The sequence below is a fragment of the Muscardinus avellanarius genome, assembly GCF_963383645.1.
Source record: "Muscardinus avellanarius genome assembly, chromosome: 3".
NCBI classification, from domain to species: domain Eukaryota; kingdom Metazoa; phylum Chordata; class Mammalia; order Rodentia; family Gliridae; genus Muscardinus; species Muscardinus avellanarius.
In genome coordinates this window covers 139459870-139480067 of record NC_137788.1, presented here as the reverse complement: position 1 = coordinate 139480067, position 20198 = coordinate 139459870, and the positions used below count along the sequence as shown (strand labels likewise).

Sequence of the window (20198 nt, the reverse complement as noted above, 5' to 3'; positions counted from 1 at the left end):
GATGGCGGTAGTGGGGTCGCTCCTCCCGGGAAAGGGGCCACGCTGATAGGCACCCCGGACCCTGCTTTTTACCCTCCTCGAACTTCCTCCACTCCCGGGTCACTGATAGTGAGGATGGTAGCTGGGAATCTGAGTCGCAGCCAGGGACAAAACCCACCCCAGTCTCTCCCCCAACCCTCCAGACTGCAACTTGCTGGGAAGGAAGGAGACCCCAGAGTGTGAGCAGGAATCCCAGTTTTGGTTGCAGGAGTTCTGCTCTTGAGTTCATCTGTTACTGCCTGCCCTGCTGTCCCTGGAGCTGCAGGGAGTGGGGAGAGAATTGTTGGGTGATGCCGGCAGGACTCTGCCAGGAGGGACACTGGCACTCCTTGTTCCGGGTGACCGCCGTGGGGGCAGATAGTACACAGTTGTTACTCTCTCTTTCCCGAGTTCAGAGGAAAGGCCCATTGGATATCTGGTCTTTGGGTGATTAAGCAAACCCTTGGCCTCCTTTCTTGCTTGGAGCCCACTGCAGGCTACATACCCAAAGGAGATGGAAGCCTTAGAGATCTGGTGAAGCTGGGAGATAAATGAGATATCAAACCATGGGGAGACAGAAATCACTTTTTAATATGGCAGGGCTCACCAAAAGCTAAGGTGGGCAGTAGCTGGGTAGCCAGTGGAAGAAGATACTGGCCAAGACTGCTAGCCCCCGATGCTACCAGCTTCCCAGTGAGGAGTGGCCTTGAGGTGGTCAGGCATGCATGCTGGGGGAAGGAGGATGCCTCCTCAGAGCCCCTAGCACTCTAGGGATGTGTGCTGCCCCACTCAGAGGAAGGCTTTCCGTGGACAAACACTCCCGAAGGCTCTCGTCCAGCTGCCTCCTGCTGCCAGAGAGAGAAGGTTACTTGAGTCTCCTTTTGAAACCAAGACTCACACTTGCCTTCCTACGCTCCCTGCACCGCAGCCTCCCTTGCCCTGGGGTCCGCGGCTTCCTTGGCATGCCACTTGAAGCCCTTATTTCCCCTTGGCATGTAAGGACTTTCTGGGTGGCTTATTGCCTCCGCTGCACTTGCATAAATTGACAATCATTTCTATTTTTCTCCCTTTAAAGTTTAGCACAAGCCGGGTGTGGTGGTGCACACTTGTAATCTCAGCATTCGGGAGGCTGAAACTGGAGGATCGAGGTTCCTGGACAGCCTTGGCTACTTAGTGAGGACCTCCGCAACTTAGTGAGAGCCTGTTTCAAAATAAAGAATAAAGCCGGGCGTGATGGTGCACGCTTGTAATCCCCGCGCTTGGGAGGCAGAGACAGGAGGATCGCGCAGGTTCGAAGCCAGCTGTGTGCGCTGGCTTAGGAGACCCTATTTCCAAATAAAAATGTAAAAGTAGGTCTGGGAGTGTAGCCCGGAGGTAGAAGGGCTTCCAGGAACCCCAGTACCACCACCAAAAAAAAAAAAAAAAAAGAGAGAGAGAATAAAAAAATAGGGTAGGGGGTGAAGCTCAGGAAGTCAAATTCTTCTGGGTTCCATCCCCAGACCCGTAAATAAATAAATAAATAAATAAATAAATAAATAAATAAATAAATAAATAAAGCTTAGCACAAGCCAGGCATGGTGGTGCTCACCTCTAATCCCAGTACTCAGGAAGCTGAAACAGTAAGATCGCAGGTTCACGACCAGTCTCAGCAACTTAGTGAGACCCTGTTTCCAAAAAAGTGTAGCTCAGAGGTAGAATGTCCTTGGGTTCAATCTCCAGTACCAATAAACAAATAAACACAGAAGTAAATAAAGCTCAGCGCATTTCTCTTCTCTGGGACCATTGTAGCGCACACTGGTTCTTTTGTCTTGAGATTCTCCCAGTCTTGAGATTCTCCCAGCAAGGACTGCTTGTCAGTCCCCTTTCTAGGCCCTCGGTGCATCCACATCTCTGCGTGCGTGCGTGTGTGTGCGCGCGCGCACGCGTGTGTATGGGTGGTACTGGGGATGGAACCCAGGGACATTCTACCTCTAAGCTACACTCCCAGACCTATTTTATATTTTATTAAGAAACAGGGTCTTAATGAGGGAGTTGAGACTCTCTCATTAAGGAGCTTAGGCTGGCCTCAAACCTGTGTGATCCTCCTGTCTCAGCCTCCTAAGTACTGGAATTACAAGCGTGCGCCACCACGCCCCGCTCCATCCCCATCTCTAAATGGTGCCTATCTATTCAGCAAACACCCACCAAGCAGAAGTGGTGATATCCTCCACTTTTTTAATTATTTCTTCCAATTTGAGGTGGGGGGTATTGAGTATTGAACTCAGGGGTACTCTCCCTCGGAGCTACACCGCCAGCCCTTTTTATTTTTTATTTTGAAACAGGATCTCACTAAATTGCTGCAGGTTTTGCTAAGTTGCTGAGGCTGGCTTTGCGGCTACAGTCCTCCTGTCTCAGCCTACCAAGTACTGGGATGACAGGTATGCACCACCATGCCTATAATTTTTGCCCAATTTCACAGACTGGCTCTGTCTTTTTCTCCAACAGTATTGAGTTGTCCCCCTCTAAAAAAAGAAAAAAAACTGGGTATGGTGGCACACACTTATAATCCCAGCATTTGGGAGGCTGAGACAGGAGACAGGAGAATCGCAGTTCGCGGACATTCTCAACTACTTAGTGAGGCCCTTTGCCACTCAGTAAGATCCTGTTTCAAAATAAAGAATAAAAATATAGGGTTGGGGGTGTAGCTCAGTGGTAGAATGCCCCTGGGTTTTTTCCATCCCCAGTACCGCAAAAAAAAAAAAAAAAGAAAAGAAAAAGAAAAAAAGAAAAAGAAAAGAAAAGATAAAGAAAAATAGCTTCATTTCATATCCCTGTGCCTTTTTCCATGCTGTTCCCTCGGTTCCTATGCCTTTACCTTCTTGTCATGCTAGAAAACTCCTGGTTTCTTTGATGCCCATATAAAAACTCTTTCCAGATCCACACCCTAATCTCCACTTTCTCCTGGGCTTACTCTGGCGTGAGCTCTGTGAGGACAGGTCCAGATTGGGGCCAAGGCCTGTGCAGTGGCCTGTGCCTGGGCAAAAGAATGAGTCCTAGCCTGTGCTCTCCTCCTTGCCATCTGGTAGACTGGGCAGTCCCCCTTTGGGCCTCAGTGACCCCTCTCTCAAATTGAATGACCACAGTCTGGAGCCAAGTGATGCCAGGTGGTGGGAAGTCGTGCCCCAGGGAAGGCCCACCTGAAGTTCACATAGCAGAAAAAGCCTGCAGTCTGCGTGATGAGGAAGAACAGGAAGATACCGGGTCGCAGGCATGTGGAGGCCCCGAGGTGCCAGCCAGGTGGGTGGGGCCTCTTGGCTGATGCTTTCTGAAAGGAAAAAGCCTGAGGTCCTCTCTCTGCTTCTAATCCAGAAGGAGGGAGGATACCTGGATTCTCTGCCATGCCTGGACCCCATTTGTTTCCCCTGGCTTGGGAGGGTTCCAGCTCTCATCCAGGGAATCTGGGGAAGGGGCAGCATATGAAGCTGCCTCCCCCGACCCCAGCTCTCATGGATCCATCTGTGGAAAAAGCTGGAAAGACCTGGGGTCCTTGAAGCATCAGGAGGCCAAAGGCTTAAGAGATGAGAGAGCCAGGAGCCAGGCATGGTAGCGCATACTTGTAATCCCAGTACTTGGGAGGGTGAGACAGGAGGATCACAGGCTGGGGGCCAGCTTCAGCAATTTAACAAGACCCTGTTTCAAAAAGGGCTGGGGGAGCCGGGCGTGGTGGTGCATGCTTGTAATCCCAGTGCTTGGGAGGCTGAGACAGGAGGGTTGCACAGGTTCAAAGCCAGCCTCAGCTACTTAGGCTCTCAGCAACCTAGTGAGACACTGTTTCCAAATCAAAATATATATAAAATAGGTTTGGCGTGTAACCTGGAGGTAGAAAGCCCCTGGGTTCCATCCTCAGCACCACAAAAACAAAAAACAAACAAAAAGGGCTGGAGAACCTGGGTGTGGTGGCGCATGCTTGTAATCCCAATTGTTGGGAGGCTGAGACAGGAGGATCCGGGTTCATGGACAGCCTCAGCTACTTAGTGAGACCCTTTGCAACTTAGTGAGACCTTGTTTCAAAATAAAAAGAATAAACCAGGCATAGTGGTGCACGCTTGTAATCCCAGTATTTGGGAGGCTGAGACAGGAGGATCTCAGGTTCAAGGAAAGCCTCGGCAAGTACTGAGACTCTCAGTAACCTAGTGAGACTCTGCTTCAAAATAAAAATAAAATATAGAGTTAGGGCCACTTCTCCTTTACCACTGGGCCCTGGAGGCTCTTCTGCAGGAGGCTTAGCATCTGCTTCAACTCCAAGAAATGACGAGAGACAGAGAAAAACAGGATAAAGACGAGAAAAAGGAAAAGTGTAAGCAGGGATGGGGCACAGGGAAGAAACTCTGAATGATCTCGGTAACAGTCCACACCATTTCCCTTCTGGTCACTGAAGGTGAGCCGAGGGGTCCCCTGATGCTGAGAGTCTATGGGAGAGGGTTGGAGAGAAGATGAGATCTGTGTCTCTGCACGCCTGCATGGGTGCACACACAGAGACAGAGACATGCCTGCTCTGCAGCCTGGGAAGGAAGGCAAAGGCAGATACACCCGGGGCTGCAGAAGTGTTGGAAGTCGGTGGCAGAGCCAGGACCTCAGGGCCCTGGGCCACTTCTCCTTTACCACTGGGCCCTGGAGGCTCTTCTGCAGGAGGCTCAGCATCTGCTCCAGCTCCAAGAAATGGTGCTTGGTGCCCACGGGCAGGTAGAAGACCTGGGCTCCTGAGGCCATGTGGGCAGCCGTATCCCTAGTGGAGGCCATGGAAATCAAGGGAGATGACGTGTTACCTCTTTTGGCTGTACCCAGATCATCTAATCATTTCCCACAGTCCCCAAGGCAGCACATGGTTGGGACCATCCAGAGGGTCCCCTCTTGGGATTTAGTTTTTTCATCCCACACCTTCTCCCTAGGTCCGGAGACTACTTTAGCTCAGAGACCTCCCTACAGCTGCCCTCCTCAATCTCTGGTTCTTTGGGTTTTGTCTTTCATCCTCAGCCCCCAGGGGATTGGGCTTCCCTATATCTTCCCCTCTACCATAATAGGATACCCAGAGGCTGGAGGGGGCAAAATGAACTCAGGAATTGCCTCCTCCAACTGGCCTGATCTTGGCTGCGCTCCCTCTGAGAACCTCCATCAAAACATTTGCTCCTCCCAAGACCTGCCACTGCAGGGACGCTCAGAATTCCTAACCCTCCCTGGGGCAGGAATGTCTCATGGGGGCCTCACGGTGGGTTTCTTCCAGGGAGAGTTGCTTTTGAACTAGGCCTTTCAAAACTTTAAACTTGACTCCATTAAATTCAGGTCTGCTCAGCAACCCCAGCCCCGTCCCCAGCCCCTCTCTTTGCCAAGTTCTGTGCTGGGTGCCCAGGAAGAACGAGAAACACGAGGGGAAACTTCAGGCACGGAGGGAAGTTGGTGGAGCACGCTGGCCTTTTTACCTCATCTCCTGCAGGGCCTGGAGCAGAGTCCGCTGTCCACAGAGCAGGGTGCTGACCTTGGCAGGGTCCTGCGGGAGGGCCAGCCTCTTGTCTAGGGTCCAGGACATGGCTACCCTCCTCTCAGAGCACGCCTTCCCCAGAGATCCTGGAGTCTCTTCCTTCCAGAAGCCTTTGCAGATGGCCAGGTGGTATCAGGGGCATGGGCCCCCTTCCCTCATCTGAGACACATTGAGTTGACCTGTTCCCTGTCTACCTGGGCTTCTGGAGCCTCCCCCTTTTCAAGCCCCCTCTCCCTAAGGGGGCTTGTTTCCCCAACAGGGCCACTTCTGGCTTTCTCAAAATCCCTTCCTGTTCTTTCTTTTTTAGGGTAGAGGGGTATTGAAGATTGAATACCAAAGTGGGGGGGCTCTACCTCCATTCTAAACCCTCAGCTCTAGTCATTCATTCATTCATTCATTCATTCATTCATTCATTTTGTAGTACTGGGGATTGAACCCAGAGGCATTCTGCCTCTGAGCTACACCCTCAGCCCTATTTTATTTTATTTATTGTGAAACAGGACCTCACTAAGCTGCTGAGGCTGGCCTCAAACATACAATCTTCCTGTCTCAGCCTCTCAAATACTGGGATTACAGGTATGCGCCACCAAGCCCGGCTACCATTTTTATTTTTTATCTTGAAATAGGGTCTAAGTTGCTGAGGCTGGCCTCGAGCCTATCATCCTCCTGTTGCAGACTGCCCAATACCAGGATTACAAGTATGTGCCACTGTGCTGGGGTTAAATCTCTCCTCTTTCTAAAAGGGATTCTGCCTCCCGGGAGAAACAAAGACCCAGCCAGTCCTCTCTGCTGCCCTTCTCCCAGGGCATGATCCGGAGTTGAGGCCAGTGCTAGTTAATACCAGAGGCTTGGGTCTCTGTCCTGCTGAGTGAGTGACCTGGAGGGGTTGCTGCCTTTCTTGGAGGTGGGTGGAATTGGAAGGAGGGGTCCAGGGCTTGGAGGTAGTAGCAGGTCCATGAGCCCCCTTCCAAGCTCTGTCTCACACCAGTAGTCCAGCCTAAGCTGCTGGGTGAAGCCTATCCTCAGCTAAGCCTAACCTCGAGTTGTCAGAGCCCCACAAAGCCTGCACGAGCTGCTGCCTCCTTTGCCACATATGTGACACCTTGGCTGGGTTTAGCTCTCAGGCCCAGGGCTGAGCAGTACCTGGGACATGACTCCCTTGGGAGAGGAACCAGGAGGACCATGGGGATAAAATGAGGATCCTGGTGCAACTGAGCATTAAGCAAGCTGTATGCAAGTCACACGGGAAGCTACATGCAAATTAGCACCTAGTCTATTTCTGTCATTTGTCTCTAGACTCCAGTCCAAATACCTGGCATCTCCTCTTCCCAGTGCCAGCTGCAGGCATTTGCTCACGCAGAGATGCCTTCCTGCATGTCACGCTACCCCATCCTGTGCCCACAGCCTTTCACCCCTGACCTTCTTGTCCTCCAGACCTTGGGGGAGACTAGTTCTTGACAATAACTCTTTCCTCTTCCAGACCCTCAGGTGGAGACTTGGACGCCCTCTCGAAGGCCACTTACCCAGCCTCCATCCAGCCCGGCCTGGCCTGTGGACCCCAGCTGCTTTTTCCATTGCCCCTCCGCCTCGGCCAGCTGCTGGGAGAGAGCCTGGAGGGCCTGCAGGATCCGGCTCTGCCTGCCCAGGGTGTGTGCCAGGTCAAAGAGCCTTTCCCCTGGGGATTGGGACAGAGCTGGGATGGGGAGCCATGGGGACTGGGCGACAGTCTCTACCTTGGGCGGGGGCTTCTTGGAGAAGGGCATGAGAGGGTGTGGCCTCTGCCTCCAAGACCCTCCCCTGGGAAACAGAGCTGGGCCAAGAGGTGGGGACAGAGCAGAACATCTGGGCCCAGGGTCTGCTTAGATATGGCCTCCATCCCTCCATTGGTCACAGGACTCCTGGTTCTAAGGCCAGAGGACCCTCACATGTGCCACTCCCCACTTGCCCCCTCCCAGGATGCCCACCCTCTTCCTGGTCTTTGGAGTGTAGCTGTGGAATTACATCCTCTTTGGCGCCCAGGGCCAGCCTGGCCTGCAGACCTTCCAACAGCCTGGCCAGGCGGAGCTGCTCCATCTCTAGAAAGGGCTCTCGAGGCGCCTAGAGGAGGAAGACAAAGGTCAGCCTCAAACCCAGGGGAGCTCCAGAGGTGGTAGAAGCCTTCCCACAGCCCCCGCTGCCGCGAACCCAGTCTCCCTTCCTGACCAAACATTCACCCCAACCAGGAAGGGAAGAGACCTCAGCCAAGCCGCCTGACCCAGCAGCCTCCATCTGAGCTCTGCTTCCACTCCCAGTCCCTCAGCCTCCCTCCCTGCTTCCATCCCAGGCTGCCCCTTTAAGCTCATCTCCTCCAGGCATCCCACCTTGATCCCCTGGCCAGCCTGACCTTCGCTGTGCTCCCACAGTCCCTCTGCCTTTATTTATATTTTTGGTACTGGGGATTGAACCCAGAGGCATTCCACCTCTGAGCTACACCCCCAGCCCTGTGCATGTATGAAACAGGGTCTCACTGAGTTGCTAACGCTGGCCTCAGACCTGCTATCCTCTAGTCCCAGCTTCCCAAGGACTGGGATTGCAGGCATGTGCCACCGCACCCAGTTTAGTTTAGCGCTCTCTCGCTCTCTCTCTCTCTCTCTCTCTCTCTCTCTCTCTCTCTCTTCCTGTGGTACTGGGCATTCTACCTCAGAGCTATAACTCTAGCCCTTTTTATTTATTTATTTTGAAACAGGGTCTTGCTAAGTTGCTGAAGCTATCCTCAAATCTGTGATCCTCCTATCTTAGCCTCCTAAGTACTGGTATTATATGATTACAGGCACAGGCCATTACACTTGCACCTGCCTTGTGCCCCCCCCCCCCGCGGTACTGGGGATGGAACCCAGGGACATTCTACCTCTGAGCTACACCCCCAGCTCTATTTGTGTGTGTGTGTGTGTGTGTGTGTGTGTGTGTGTGTGGTACTGGAGATGGAACCTAGAGGCTTTTTACCTTTGGGTTACACTCCCAGACCTATTTTTTATATTTTATTTGGAAACAGGGTCTCACTGAGTTGCTGAGACCCTCACTAAGTAGCTGAGGCTGGCTTCAAACCTGCTCAATCCTCTGTGCTCTGTGCTGTGTGTGCGTGTGTGTGTGTGTTACTGGAGATTTTTTATTTTTGTACTAGAGATTGAACCCAGAGATATTATACCTCTGAGTTATACCCCTATCCCTTTTTTCAGATTTTTTTTTTTTTTTGAGGTACTGGGGATGGAACCCAGGGACATTCTACCTCTGAGCTACATTCCAGCACTTAAAAAAAATTTTTTTTTTGAAACAGGGTTCTCACTGAGTTGCAAAGGGCTTCACTAAGTAGCTGAGGCTGTCTACGACCTGCACTCCTCCTATCTCAGCCTCCCAAACACTGGGATTACAAGCACACACCACCACGCCTGGCTCCTCTGCCTTTTAACAGCCAACACTGACTGCTCTGAGATCTCCTGTAACACCTTGACTCCCCCAGGCCCGGGAGGCCGTGAGGACAGAGCCTGGCCCCCAGTTCTGTCCAACACTGGGCCCAGCCTGAGCACATCTCAGAACCAGGCGGGCATCAGGGCTGCAAGCAGAGGGCACCCGGACGTGAGCAGAAGCCTCTGTAGAGGGAGAGTCCCCTGGCTGCCTCTCCTAAGCCGCCCAGGGCTGCCATCACCTCTGGGCCCGGCTCACTCAGGCTGAAGGTCAGGAAGGACAGGACATCGTGGTCATCTGGAAGAAGGGTAGACAAAGGGGACAAAGACCCTTCCACTAGCAGCCCACTTGCTAGGCCCCACTCACCCACCGCCAGCTCGATTATATCTCAGGGAAGAAGAGACCCGGGTGCCTGTGGGCAGCTCTTGGCCTTTGTCTTTCTCACTTCATAGGAAATGTGTGAGAGTCAGAGGTGGGGTCCGCAGATGGGAGAGACGTCCCGCACCAGAGCCATGGCAGCAGACCAAGCAACGGCCTCAGGCCCCAAGGCTTCCCCAGCACGTCTCTGACCACATCACTCTTCTCAGAAATCTTCCAGGGCTCCCCAGTACCCAGACTCGAAAGCCCAAAGTCCTGGCATTCAAGCACTCCCAAGCTCTGGATGCCCCCCTTCTAGCTCTAGCGCCACCCATCGGTGCTCCATTGCAATCTCTCTCTGCTCTGCTTTCCAAAATGTTTCTCTCCCTTTTTCTTTCTTTCTTTCTTTCTTTTTTTTTTTTTTTGTAGTACTGGGGATGAACCCAGGGGCATTCTACCTCTGAGCTATACCCCCAGCCCTATTTTTTTTGGGGGGGTGCTAGGGGTTGAACTCAAAGGTATTCTATCTCCAGCCCTTTATTTTTTGTGTGTGGTACTAGGGATGGACCCCAGTATTCTACCTCCGAGCTATACCCCCAGCCCTATTTTTTATTCTTTATTTTAAAACAGGGTCTCACTAAGTTGTGTAGGGCCTCATTACGTAGTTGAGGCTGGCCAGAACCCGCCATCTTCCTATCTCAGCCTCCCAAGTACTGGGATTACAAGCGTGCGCCACCACACCTAGCTTCCTATTTTTTATTTTTTATTTTGAAGCGGGGTCTCACTAAGTTGTGGAGGGACTCACTAATCCAAACGTCTCTTTTCCCTATCCCTATCTCCTGCCCCATAGCATTCAGCAAGGGGCTCCTGTGAAGCGGATACTGGAATAGAAGCTTGTCATGTTTTCTTCCATTTGAGAGTTCTTTGTTTTTGTAACTGGAAATTGGACCCAAGGGAATTCTATTTCTGGGTTACACTCCCAGCCCTATTTTTTTTTTTAAAAAAAACAGGGTCTCACTAAGTTGCAACGGGCCTAACTATGTTGCTGAGATTGGCCTTGAACCTGCGATCCTCCTGTGTCAGCCTCCGTAGTGGTGGGATTACAAGTGTGTGCCACTACACCTGGCAATTCGGTGCATTCGACTTCAGAGTTACACTTCCAGCCCTTTTTAGTTTTTATTTCAAACAATGACTTGTTAAGTGGCTGAGGGTTTCCCTAAACTGCTGACGTTGGCCTTGAACTTGCAATCCTCCTGTTTCAGACTCCCCAGTCATTGGGATTACAAGGCATGCCCCACCACCACACCTGGCTACAGTCCCCTCCTCTTACCTGCCAGTGGGATCCTCACCTGCCAGGGTACTGGTAGCTGCAGAGACCCCAAAGAAACCTCCGGGGGCCAGAAGCAGGGGCCCCACATCCACGCAGACCTTATCTGGCTCACTGGGAGTGAGGCCGGTGCTCACAGACACCTGAAGGGCATGGGGATGTCAGCTCCCTCCTCTCTGCTGACCCCAGCTGGGGTGATCATCCCCATCTGATTCACTGTCATCCCATCCTGAAGGAGGGCGGACAGCTCATCTTAGAATGACATGAAGGTGCTCACACTGCTGGCCTCATGGGAGCCCTGCATATGTGTTCTCTGGGTTAGGGTCCTAGATACAGGCAGAGGGGCCCTCTTGGGTGTTGACTTGGATATTCCAGGAATCCTGTAAGGGCTGGAGGACAGTGTGTGTGTGTGCCAGGGGCCCGATGGTACAACAGGCCTCACTGAGCCTGTTGGGGCCATGGGCATCCCAGACAGCAACTCTATAACTTGGAGCTCTGGAATCTGCACTAGCTACCAAAGGACCCCCAAAAGCAGGAGGTGTGACTCACACGCAGCCTCTGCTCCCAGTATGTGATCCGTGTTCGAATGGGATACGGCCGGTTCCGGAAGTCCCAGCGACAGGAGCCCAGTGTCTGGCTGGCTCCATCCCTGTGAGAGCCTGGAATCCAGCCAGGCCACAGAGGAACCCAGCCCAGCCAACAGGGACAGCCCCAGCAGACTCTGCCCAGGTATGTGGTGCCACCCCGTCCCCAGAGGGCACCCTGGAAGGAAGCACGTCCTTGTCTAGCTTGAGTCTCCCTTGCTATGTCTGCTTCCTTGGCAGAAGAAAGAGGGATAGGGAAGCGAGCTCTGCTGGGCAGAATGGGGGGCTTGGAGTTTACACAAAAGGCCATGGATCTCCCTGTGGCCCTTCCCCAGGAGGACAGGGGCCTGGACCAACTGTGGGCTTTCTAACCTGCATCCTCAAACTCACCACTGCATCCATTGCCCCTCCCTCCCTCTTCTTCCCTTGCCTCTGAGGAGGACTTCTTTTTCCTCTCCCTTCTTCCAAGGCTTGGACTGCAGCAGGACAGACAGCATGGGTGTGTGTGTGTGTGTGTGTGTGTGTGTGTGTGTGTGTGTGTGTTACTGGGGATTGAACCCTGGGGCATTCTACTTCGAAGATACATCCCCAGCTCTATTTTATTTTTATTTTGAAACAAGGTCTCACTAAGTTGTAGAGGGCCCTGTTAAGTTGCTGAGGCTGGCCTCAAATTTGTCACCCTCCTGTCTCAATCTCCCAAATATGGGGATCAGTCTTATGCACACGTACCAGCTGAACGGGACACTTTCTAACGGCCAAGGTGAATAGGACTCGCCCCCTTCCCTGGAGGTGCGGCACAGCAGCCTCTGGCGGAGTGCTGAGCCCTGAGTTACTCCAGACACACCAACAAAGGTACTGCCGGCGGCTCCCGGCACTGTCACCTTCGGCAGCTGGCCGGGGTGGGCAGCACAGGGCTGGGGAAGCCAGCTCCGCCAGCGATGGGCCTGCACTCCAGCTACGTGACCGGGGCAGGTTACGTCACCTTCCCAAACCCAGTGTCTCTGCCTTTAAAATGAGGTTGATAATTGCAACTACCTCATAACAGTGTTATGAGGGTTAACTAAGACAATGAATGTCAAGTGCTTGGGCACTGTGCCCGGCATCCAGGGAGCTCGGCTCCATAAATGTTAGCAATTATTCTAATTGTTATGAGCTGAGAGACATTTGCTTCTAGACACTGTCAAACCTGCCGGGCCACTGAGGAGTGAGCTGGGCTGGGGAGGTCAGGACACCACGTCACCTGGGAGAAAGGGAAGAGGTGGCTGGCACAGGGGCAGGGCGGGGACCAGACAGTCAAGTCAGGGCACACATATTCTGGGTTTTTTCTCTTTCTTTCTTTCTTTCTTTCTTTCTTTCTTTCTTTCTTTCTTTCTTTTCACTAAGGATTGAACCCAGGAGCATTCCGTGTGTGTGTGTGTGTGTGTGTGTGTCCGTGTGTGTGTGTGTCCGTGTGTGTGTGTGTGTGTGTCCGTGTGTGTGTGTGTGTGTGTGTGTGTTGGGGGGGTGGAATGGAAATTGAATCTAGAGGTTTTCTAGCTCTAAACTATAACCCTAGCTCTATTTCATTTTATGTTTTTCAGTACTGGGGATTGAACCCAAGGACATTCTATCTTTTTTTTTTTTTTTTTTTTTGGTGGTACTGGGGTTCCTGGAAGCCCTTCTATCTCCGGGCTACACTCCCAGACCTATTTTTACATTTTTATTTGGAAACAGGGTCTCCTAAGCCAGCGCACGGCTGGCTTCGAACCTGCGCGATCCTCCTGTCTCTGCCTCCCAAGCGCGGTGATTATAAGCGTGTGCCACCACGCCCAGCGACATTCTATCTTTGAGTTACACTCCCAGCCCTATTTTATTCTTATTTGGAAACAGGGTTTCAGTAGGCTGATGAAAGTCTCACTACTTGCTGAGGCTGTCCTTGAACCTGCGATCCTCCTGTCTTAGCCTCCCAAGTTCAGGGATTACAAACGTGCACCACCATGCCTAGCTTTTATTTTTATTTTGAAACAGATTCTTGCTAGGTGGATGAGTCTCGTAAGTTGCTGAGGCTGTCCTCGGATCTCTGATCCTCCTGCCTCTCAGCCTCCCAAGTACTGGGATACAAGTGTGTGTCACTGAGTCTGTCCGCAGAGTGCAGACTTTCTGAGTGACCTTGGCAAGTCATTTAACCTCTCTGGCCCTCCATCCTTGCCCGACTAACAAGCCCACCCTTTATCACAGGTGCTGGGGATTAGATGATTTCATCTGGGGTTACTGGGGTGAATGACGGGAGAGCTCAGTGCGGCTGCAAACTCTGGTTCTGGAGGCCCCGGAGACAGGGCTGAAACCGGATGGGAGGAGTCCCAGGAGGCAGCCCTGGGCTGAGTGAACGAGCCAGCAAGGGTGGCAGCTCTGGGAGGGGTGGGGTCCCTGGGGCAGGGGCACCAGAGGGCAACTTGGTGATGACTGAGCTCTCAGGGGTAGGAGTGGGGTGGGGTCTGTCCCCTCAGTCCTTACCCAAGCTGTTCCAAGGGGTCATGTGTGTCACTGGCCAGCACATGGATAGCAGGGCTGCTCTGCGTGGGAGGTGGTAATCGGTCTGAGCTGTGGGTTCAGGGAGGAGGGCAAGGGCCTGGGCAGGTGTGGGGGGAGGCAGGACATCACTACTTACCTGGGGGTCCTCAGCTGAGGAGTCGAAGAAGATGCCGATGCCGTCCCAGGAGGCCAGTCCCCCCCGGACAGAGCTGACTTGGCCCCTGTCCTGGGTGTACCATACAGCCTGCAGGTCCCCAGCCCCTCAGCTTAGGGCTCCCTGAGGAATCCCAGGCTCATCACCCACCTCCCTGACCCATTCCCCTCTGCAGGCCTGAGGGGAGCCACTCACCATGCCCTGGGCTCCCCGGCGCCCAGGTCCTGTCACCCTCATCTGCATCTCCACCTCCCAGGCAGGGAAGGGGACAGGGGCCAGGCTCCACACAGCGCCGCTCCGGTTCCTCATGGACGGCACCAGTCGCACTTCCTCCAGACCCAAGATGGCATCTGGGGAGAGGGCGGCTGAAGGGCCTGGTCCTACTAGACCCTCACCCCCACCATCCTGTCTTATCTGCGGGAGGCAGGAGGTCACACTAAGACCTGCCACTAAAAAAGGGACCAGGCAGCTAGGCGTGGTGGCGGACGCTTGTAATCCCAGCATTTAGGAGGCTGAGACAGAAGGGTCGCGGTTCGCAGACAGCCTCAGTTACTTAGTGAGGCCCTTTGCAACTCAGTGAAACCCTGCTTCAAACTAAAGAATAAAAAAATAGGGCTGGGGATGTAGCTTGGAGGTAGAATGCCCCTGGGTTCTACCCCTAGTACTGCAAAAAAAAGGGGGGGCAAGTGGGTTTGGTAGAGCTTGACTATAATCTCAGCACTTGGGAGGTGAAGCCAGGAGGACTGCAGGTTTGAAGCAATTTAGCAAAATTAAGCAGCCTCTACAATTTAGCGAAACTCTGTTTCAAAATAAAAAATGAAGGGCTGGGAGTGTAGTTCAGAGGTGGAAAGCCCCTGGGTCCAATCTCCAGTACCACACATATACATGTGCATGTACACACAAAAAGGGGCCGGGCTGTAGCTTGGAGGTTGTATGCTCCTGGGCTCAATCCTCTGTACTAAAAATAAATAAATAAATATATAAATACGTAAGGAGTTGGCTGGTAAGACAAACAGGAGTCAGTTAAAGAAAAAGGAGCTACCGTGCGTGGTGGCGCACACTTGTAATCCCAGCATTTGGGAGGCTTAGACAGGAGGATCCGGTTTCACGGACAGCCTCAGCTACTTAGTGAGGCCCTTTGCAACTCAGTGAGACCCTATTTCAAAATAAAGAATAACTCCCGTGCTTGGGAGGCTGAGACAGAAGGATCGCACAGGTTTGAAGCCAGCCTCAGTTACTTAGTGAGGCTCTCAGTAACTTAGTGAGACCCTGTTTCCAATTAAATATAAAATAGGTCTGGGAGTATAGCCCAGAGGTAGAAAGCCCCCGGGTTCTACCCCCTAGTACCATAAAAAAATAAAGAATAAAAAATTGGGCCAGAGCCGGGCATGGTGGCATAGATTGTAATCCCAGCATTTGGGAGGCTGAGACAAGAGGATCGCAGGTTCACGGACAGCCTCAGCAAGTCAGTAGCTCAGAGGTAGAATGCCCCTGGGTTCCATCTCTAGCAACCCCCGCCCAATACCACACAACTGAAGGCACTAAGTGGATTAGAAGTGAGTTCTGACTAGAATGCAAAGCTTTTTCCATCATGAGAGAGATTCCTGTTGTCAGATAAGGAAACTGAAGGCTTGTGGGGGCCAAGGCAGAGGCGCAGCCATACCGCAGGGAGCGTGCTCTGTGAGAACAGACTTTGGGGCCTGCGGGCCCTGTGGTGTGGCACTGGGGGATTTCTGGTGGAGGGCGCAGGGTATTCCACGGTGCCCCAGAAAAATAAAGGAAGGCACGGAGGTGGGCACTGGCCCTCAGGTGCGAGAAGGGTGCAGGGAGCTACTTGAGAAGGATCCCTTGTGTTGGAGGGTGGAGAGGAAGGGGCCCTATATGATAGGAGGTAGGACAGAGGAGGGAAACTGAGGCAGACGTGGCAGGAACCGGGGGCAGGGAAATCAGAGGCCCCACTGGGCTGGCTCCCCACCCCTCCTGCCAGCCTGGAACCTGGCCCAGAGCCCAGGGCCCAGACCCTGCCAGGACTTTCCGGAGGCTGCTAATCCAGCCTGTTTGCTCTGCAAAGGCCAGGGAGGGGAGGCTCACAAGCCGCAAGTCCCAGCGCCCCTGCAAGTCGCTGCCCCCGAAGTGACTCTCTGGAAGCTTGGGCTCTCATTGTGCCTTCAGCCTGTGCGGAGTGCCTGGGGGACCTCGCCCTAGACTGCGAGCTCCTGGAGCAGGACTCAGTCCTGTGTCTCTGGGCAGGACACACAGGAGCCTCAGGGTGGGAGTCCAATGAACAGAGGAATGAATGAACGAATAGACAATGAACATATCATTGCGCGATCGTGGGGGACGTGCCTCTGCTATCCCACAGGATCTGTGACATCCCAGACTTGGCAAGGCCCAGAGAAGCAACGACTGTACAGCAGAGCCTGGGAAAAACAGCCTGTGAGAAACGGCCCGCTCCTTGGTGGACCTCCTGTGCCTCTGTGAGGTGCTGACCAGAAGTGTCCTCTCCGAGGCCTCAGCCAGGGATCCATCCTTCTCAGAATTTCCATCTCAAAGACAGATACACAGCTGATCTGCTTTCTCTCTTTCCTTTGTCTGGTAGGATGGTATCAACTAAGACCATGGCTGGGCAGACCTCCCAGCATATATTTGGGAAGCCAGCCACATTCCTGGTCTCACTGACTTGCCTTTCTAAGGGCCATTTTTCTTGCTTACTCCTGATTTAAGCTCCTTAGTATTGCATCTTACAAACAAAGTCATCACAAACTTTTTTCTTCTTCTTCTTTTTTTTTTTTGTGATACTGGGGATTGAACCCAGGGGCAGTCTACCTCCAAGTTACACCCTAAACCCAATTTTATTTTCTACTTTGACGCAGGATCTTGCTAAGTTGTTGGCAGTGTCACTACTTGCTGAGGCCGTCCTCAAACCTGCCATCCTTCTGTCTCAGCCTCCCAAGTACTGGGATTACAGGCATGCGCCGCCACGCCTGGCTATCACAACCCTTTTTGAGAACAAGATCAGGAAGATGATAGACTCTGTAACAGGTCTGGGTTTGGAAGGGCCTGAACACAGACCTGCAGGGTAAGATGCTCTCGTGTGAATTACAAGTTCGAAGCCAGCCTCGGCAACAGAGGGAGATTGTGCCTCAAGAGAAAAATAAAAAGGGTTGGGGTTGTAGCTCAGGAGTGGAGCACCCAGAGTTCAATCCCCAGTGCAAAAGAAAAAAAAAAAAGTTTCTTCCTATGACACATACAGTGAAGGGCTGGTGCCCACTCTGGCAGAACAGCTGGGCATGAGAATGCCCCTCTCCAGGCAGCCCCAGCTCTCATGGACCGCCATGGCCTGACAGGACGAATCCTGGAAGGAGAGAGGAGGCTTGGGCTGGTTTAAGGTGCCTTGTTTCAGTGTGTCCAGGGGTTAGAGGTGACCATGTATATGCCTTCTCAGGTTCCAGATGCAGAAAGTGGGTCCAAAGAGAGGCAAAGGAGAAAAGATAAGTCTTAGGACAGGAAGAGAAACTGAGGCTGGTGGGTGGGGATGGAGTGGGGGTAGACAGAGTAGGAGACAAGCCCGGGAAGGGTCCTGTGGACCCCGCACTATTGCCCCAGCCTGGCAGACCCAGTTCCCACCTAGTCACAGTCCCTCCCACACTCTGAGGGGCCTCGCGTGTGGCTGGCCCCAACCTCTCCCCCTCACCTCCGTGATGGCTCCAGAAGGGTATTCCAGCCCCAGGCAATGCCAGCCTTGGGCCTTTGAAGCTGAACTTGTACTCAAACCTGCGCCGAGGAGCATGGCCCCCCTCAGCGCTGTGGGGGACCGGAAGCAGGAGGAGAAGGAGACAGAGGAGGAGACCTGGAGCACGGACCCCTGGCATTGCGAAGGTGGCTGATGTCCGGTTCCTCGGGTGTATGGTAGCTGGGAGGTCAGGAAGGGCTCCTGGGCCTGGGCCAGGCAGGGAGGAGTTGGGTTTTGGCGCTGTCCTCTCCTCCCTCCCCTCAGAGACATCCTGTTCCTTCCAGGCTGATCCCAGGCCCCACCCTCCAGCCTGAATGGGCAGCTCCCACCCAGAGGCTTGGGCCACCCCTCCACCTTCCCAGGCTCCTGCCTCTGGTAGAGGGGGCCGCTCAGGAATGCAGGGGACAAGCCCACCGTTCAGCAGTCCTGGCCTCCCTCCCTCCTGGGAGGAGGGCCCTCTGCGTCCTGCCTCCGTAATAATCACACGGGGATGTCCTGTCTGGCCATCCACCCTCACTCCCTCCTCCTCCCTCTCCCTTTCTGTCCAGCTTCAAGGCTCAGCTCTTTCCTGCACTCCTGAGACTTTGTCCTTCCCAGCACCCAGAGTCCTCAACAACTTAATTATGTGAACAAAGAGAGGGAATCCTCAAGTCGGGCGTGGTGGTGCGAGCTTTGAATCCCAGTACTTGGGAGGCTGAGACAGGAGGATCGCAGTTCACAGACAGCCTCAGCTACTTAATGAAGCCCTTTATTTTGAGGCCCTGTTTCAAAATAAAGAATAAAAATTAGGGCTGGGGGTGTAGCTTGGAGGTAGAATGCCCCTGGGTTCGGTCTTCAGTACCACAAAAAAAAAAAAAAAAAAAGAGGAAAATAAAAAGAAGAAAAAAAGAAAAAAAGAAAGGGAGTCCTCTGAGACAGAGAACATCAATGCAATCAATATACAGATCTTGTTTGGAGCCAAATTCTTTTAATTTTTGTTTTTGGAAAAAAAAATGGAACTCAGGGGCATTCTGCTTCTGAGCTACACTCCTTTATTTATTTATTTATTTATTTATTTATTTATTTATTTATTTGCAGTACTAGGGATGGAGCCCAGGGGCATTCTAACTCTGAGCGACATTCTCAGCCCTATTTTTTTTTAATTCTCTATTTTGAAACAGGGTCTCACTGAATTGTAAGGGACCTCACTAAGTAGCTGAGGCTGTCTGTGAACTGCAATCCTCCTGTCTCAGCCTCATGAATGCTGGGATTACAAGCGTGCGCTACTACGTCCAGCTCCCAGTCCTATTTTTTATTCTTTATTTTGAAACAGAATCGCACTGAGTTGTAAGGGACCTCACCAAGTAGCTGAGGTTTTCCAAGAATCACGATCCTCCTGTCTCAGCCTCCTGTATGCTGGGATTACAAGCGTGTGCCACCATGCCTGGCTGGTGATATGGTATTCTGTTTAGGGTTTGTTTATTTATTTATTTTAGTACTGGGGACTGAACACAGGTCATTCTATCTCCGAGCAACACCCCTAGCCCTATTTTAAATTTTTAAATATTTATTTATTTATTTGGAACCAAACTCAGGGACATTGTACCTCCAAGCTACACCCCTAGCCCTATTTCTTTGTTTGTTTGTTTGCGGTACTGGGGTTGAAATCCAGTGACCTTCTACCTCTGGGCTACACTCCCAGACCTATTTTATATTTTATTTGGAAACAGGGTCTCACTAAGTTGCTGAGAGCCTCACTAAGTAGCTGAGGCTGGCTTCAAACCTGTGCGATCCTCCTGTCTCAGCCTCCCAAGTACTGTGATTACAAGTGTGCGCCACCACGCCTAGCCTTACCTAGCCCTATTTTTTATTCTTTATTTTGAAACAGGGTCTAAGTTGTGGAGGGCCTCACTATGTAGCTGAGGCTGGCTGTGAAACTGTGATCCTCCTGTCTCAGCCTCCCAAGTACTAGGATTACAAGTGTGCTCCACCATGCCTGGATTTCACTAAATTGTAGAGGGCCTCATTAAGTATCTGAGGCTGCCCGAGAACCTTTGATCTTCCTGTCTCAGCCTCTCAAGTACTGGAATTACAAGTGAGCACTACCATGCCCAGCTTTTGGTGTGTATGTGTGCTAGGGATTGAACTCAGGGACATGCTACCTTCAAGCTACACCCTCAGGCCTTTTATTATTAATTTTTTGGTGGTACTGAGGGTGGAAACCAGGCTATACTTCCAGACCTAGAACCTGCGTGATCCTCCTGTTTCTGCCTCCCAAGCACGGGGATTACAAGCGTGTGCCACCACGCCCAGCTGTACTTTTTTATTTGGAAACAGGGTCTCTTAAACCAGCATACCTGGCTTCGAATCTGTGCGATCCTCCTGTCTCTGCCTCCCACGAGCGCCTACTTTTTTGAGTTTCTACAATGTAAAACATTTGTGTGTGTCACTGGAGATTGGATCCAGGGGCATTCTACCTCCGAGTTACACCCCCCAGCCTTTTTTTTTTTTTCCGGAACTGGGGATTGAACCCAGGGGCATTTTACCTCTGAGCCCCAGCCCCAGTCCTATATTGTATT

The 20198-nt window shown here is 52.3% G+C and overlaps 1 protein-coding gene across 1 annotated transcript; it reads right to left on the bottom strand.

Annotated features, from left to right (window-relative positions):
* Positions 1–271: 271 nt before the first annotated feature.
* LMAN1L (lectin, mannose binding 1 like) lies at positions 272–17779 on the bottom strand (the record flags this gene model as incomplete). The annotated part of the gene is made up of 13 exons (XM_080691660.1): positions 272–419; positions 3195–3337; positions 4663–4783; positions 5475–5542; positions 7057–7208; positions 7498–7630; positions 9216–9271; positions 10681–10801; positions 11208–11307; positions 13736–13794; positions 13890–13997; positions 14103–14257; positions 17602–17779. The coding sequence occupies 13 exons, from the start codon at positions 17777–17779 to the stop codon at positions 272–274; spliced, it is 1542 nt and encodes a 513-aa protein (XP_080547786.1).
* Positions 17780–20198: the final 2419 nt, after the last annotated feature.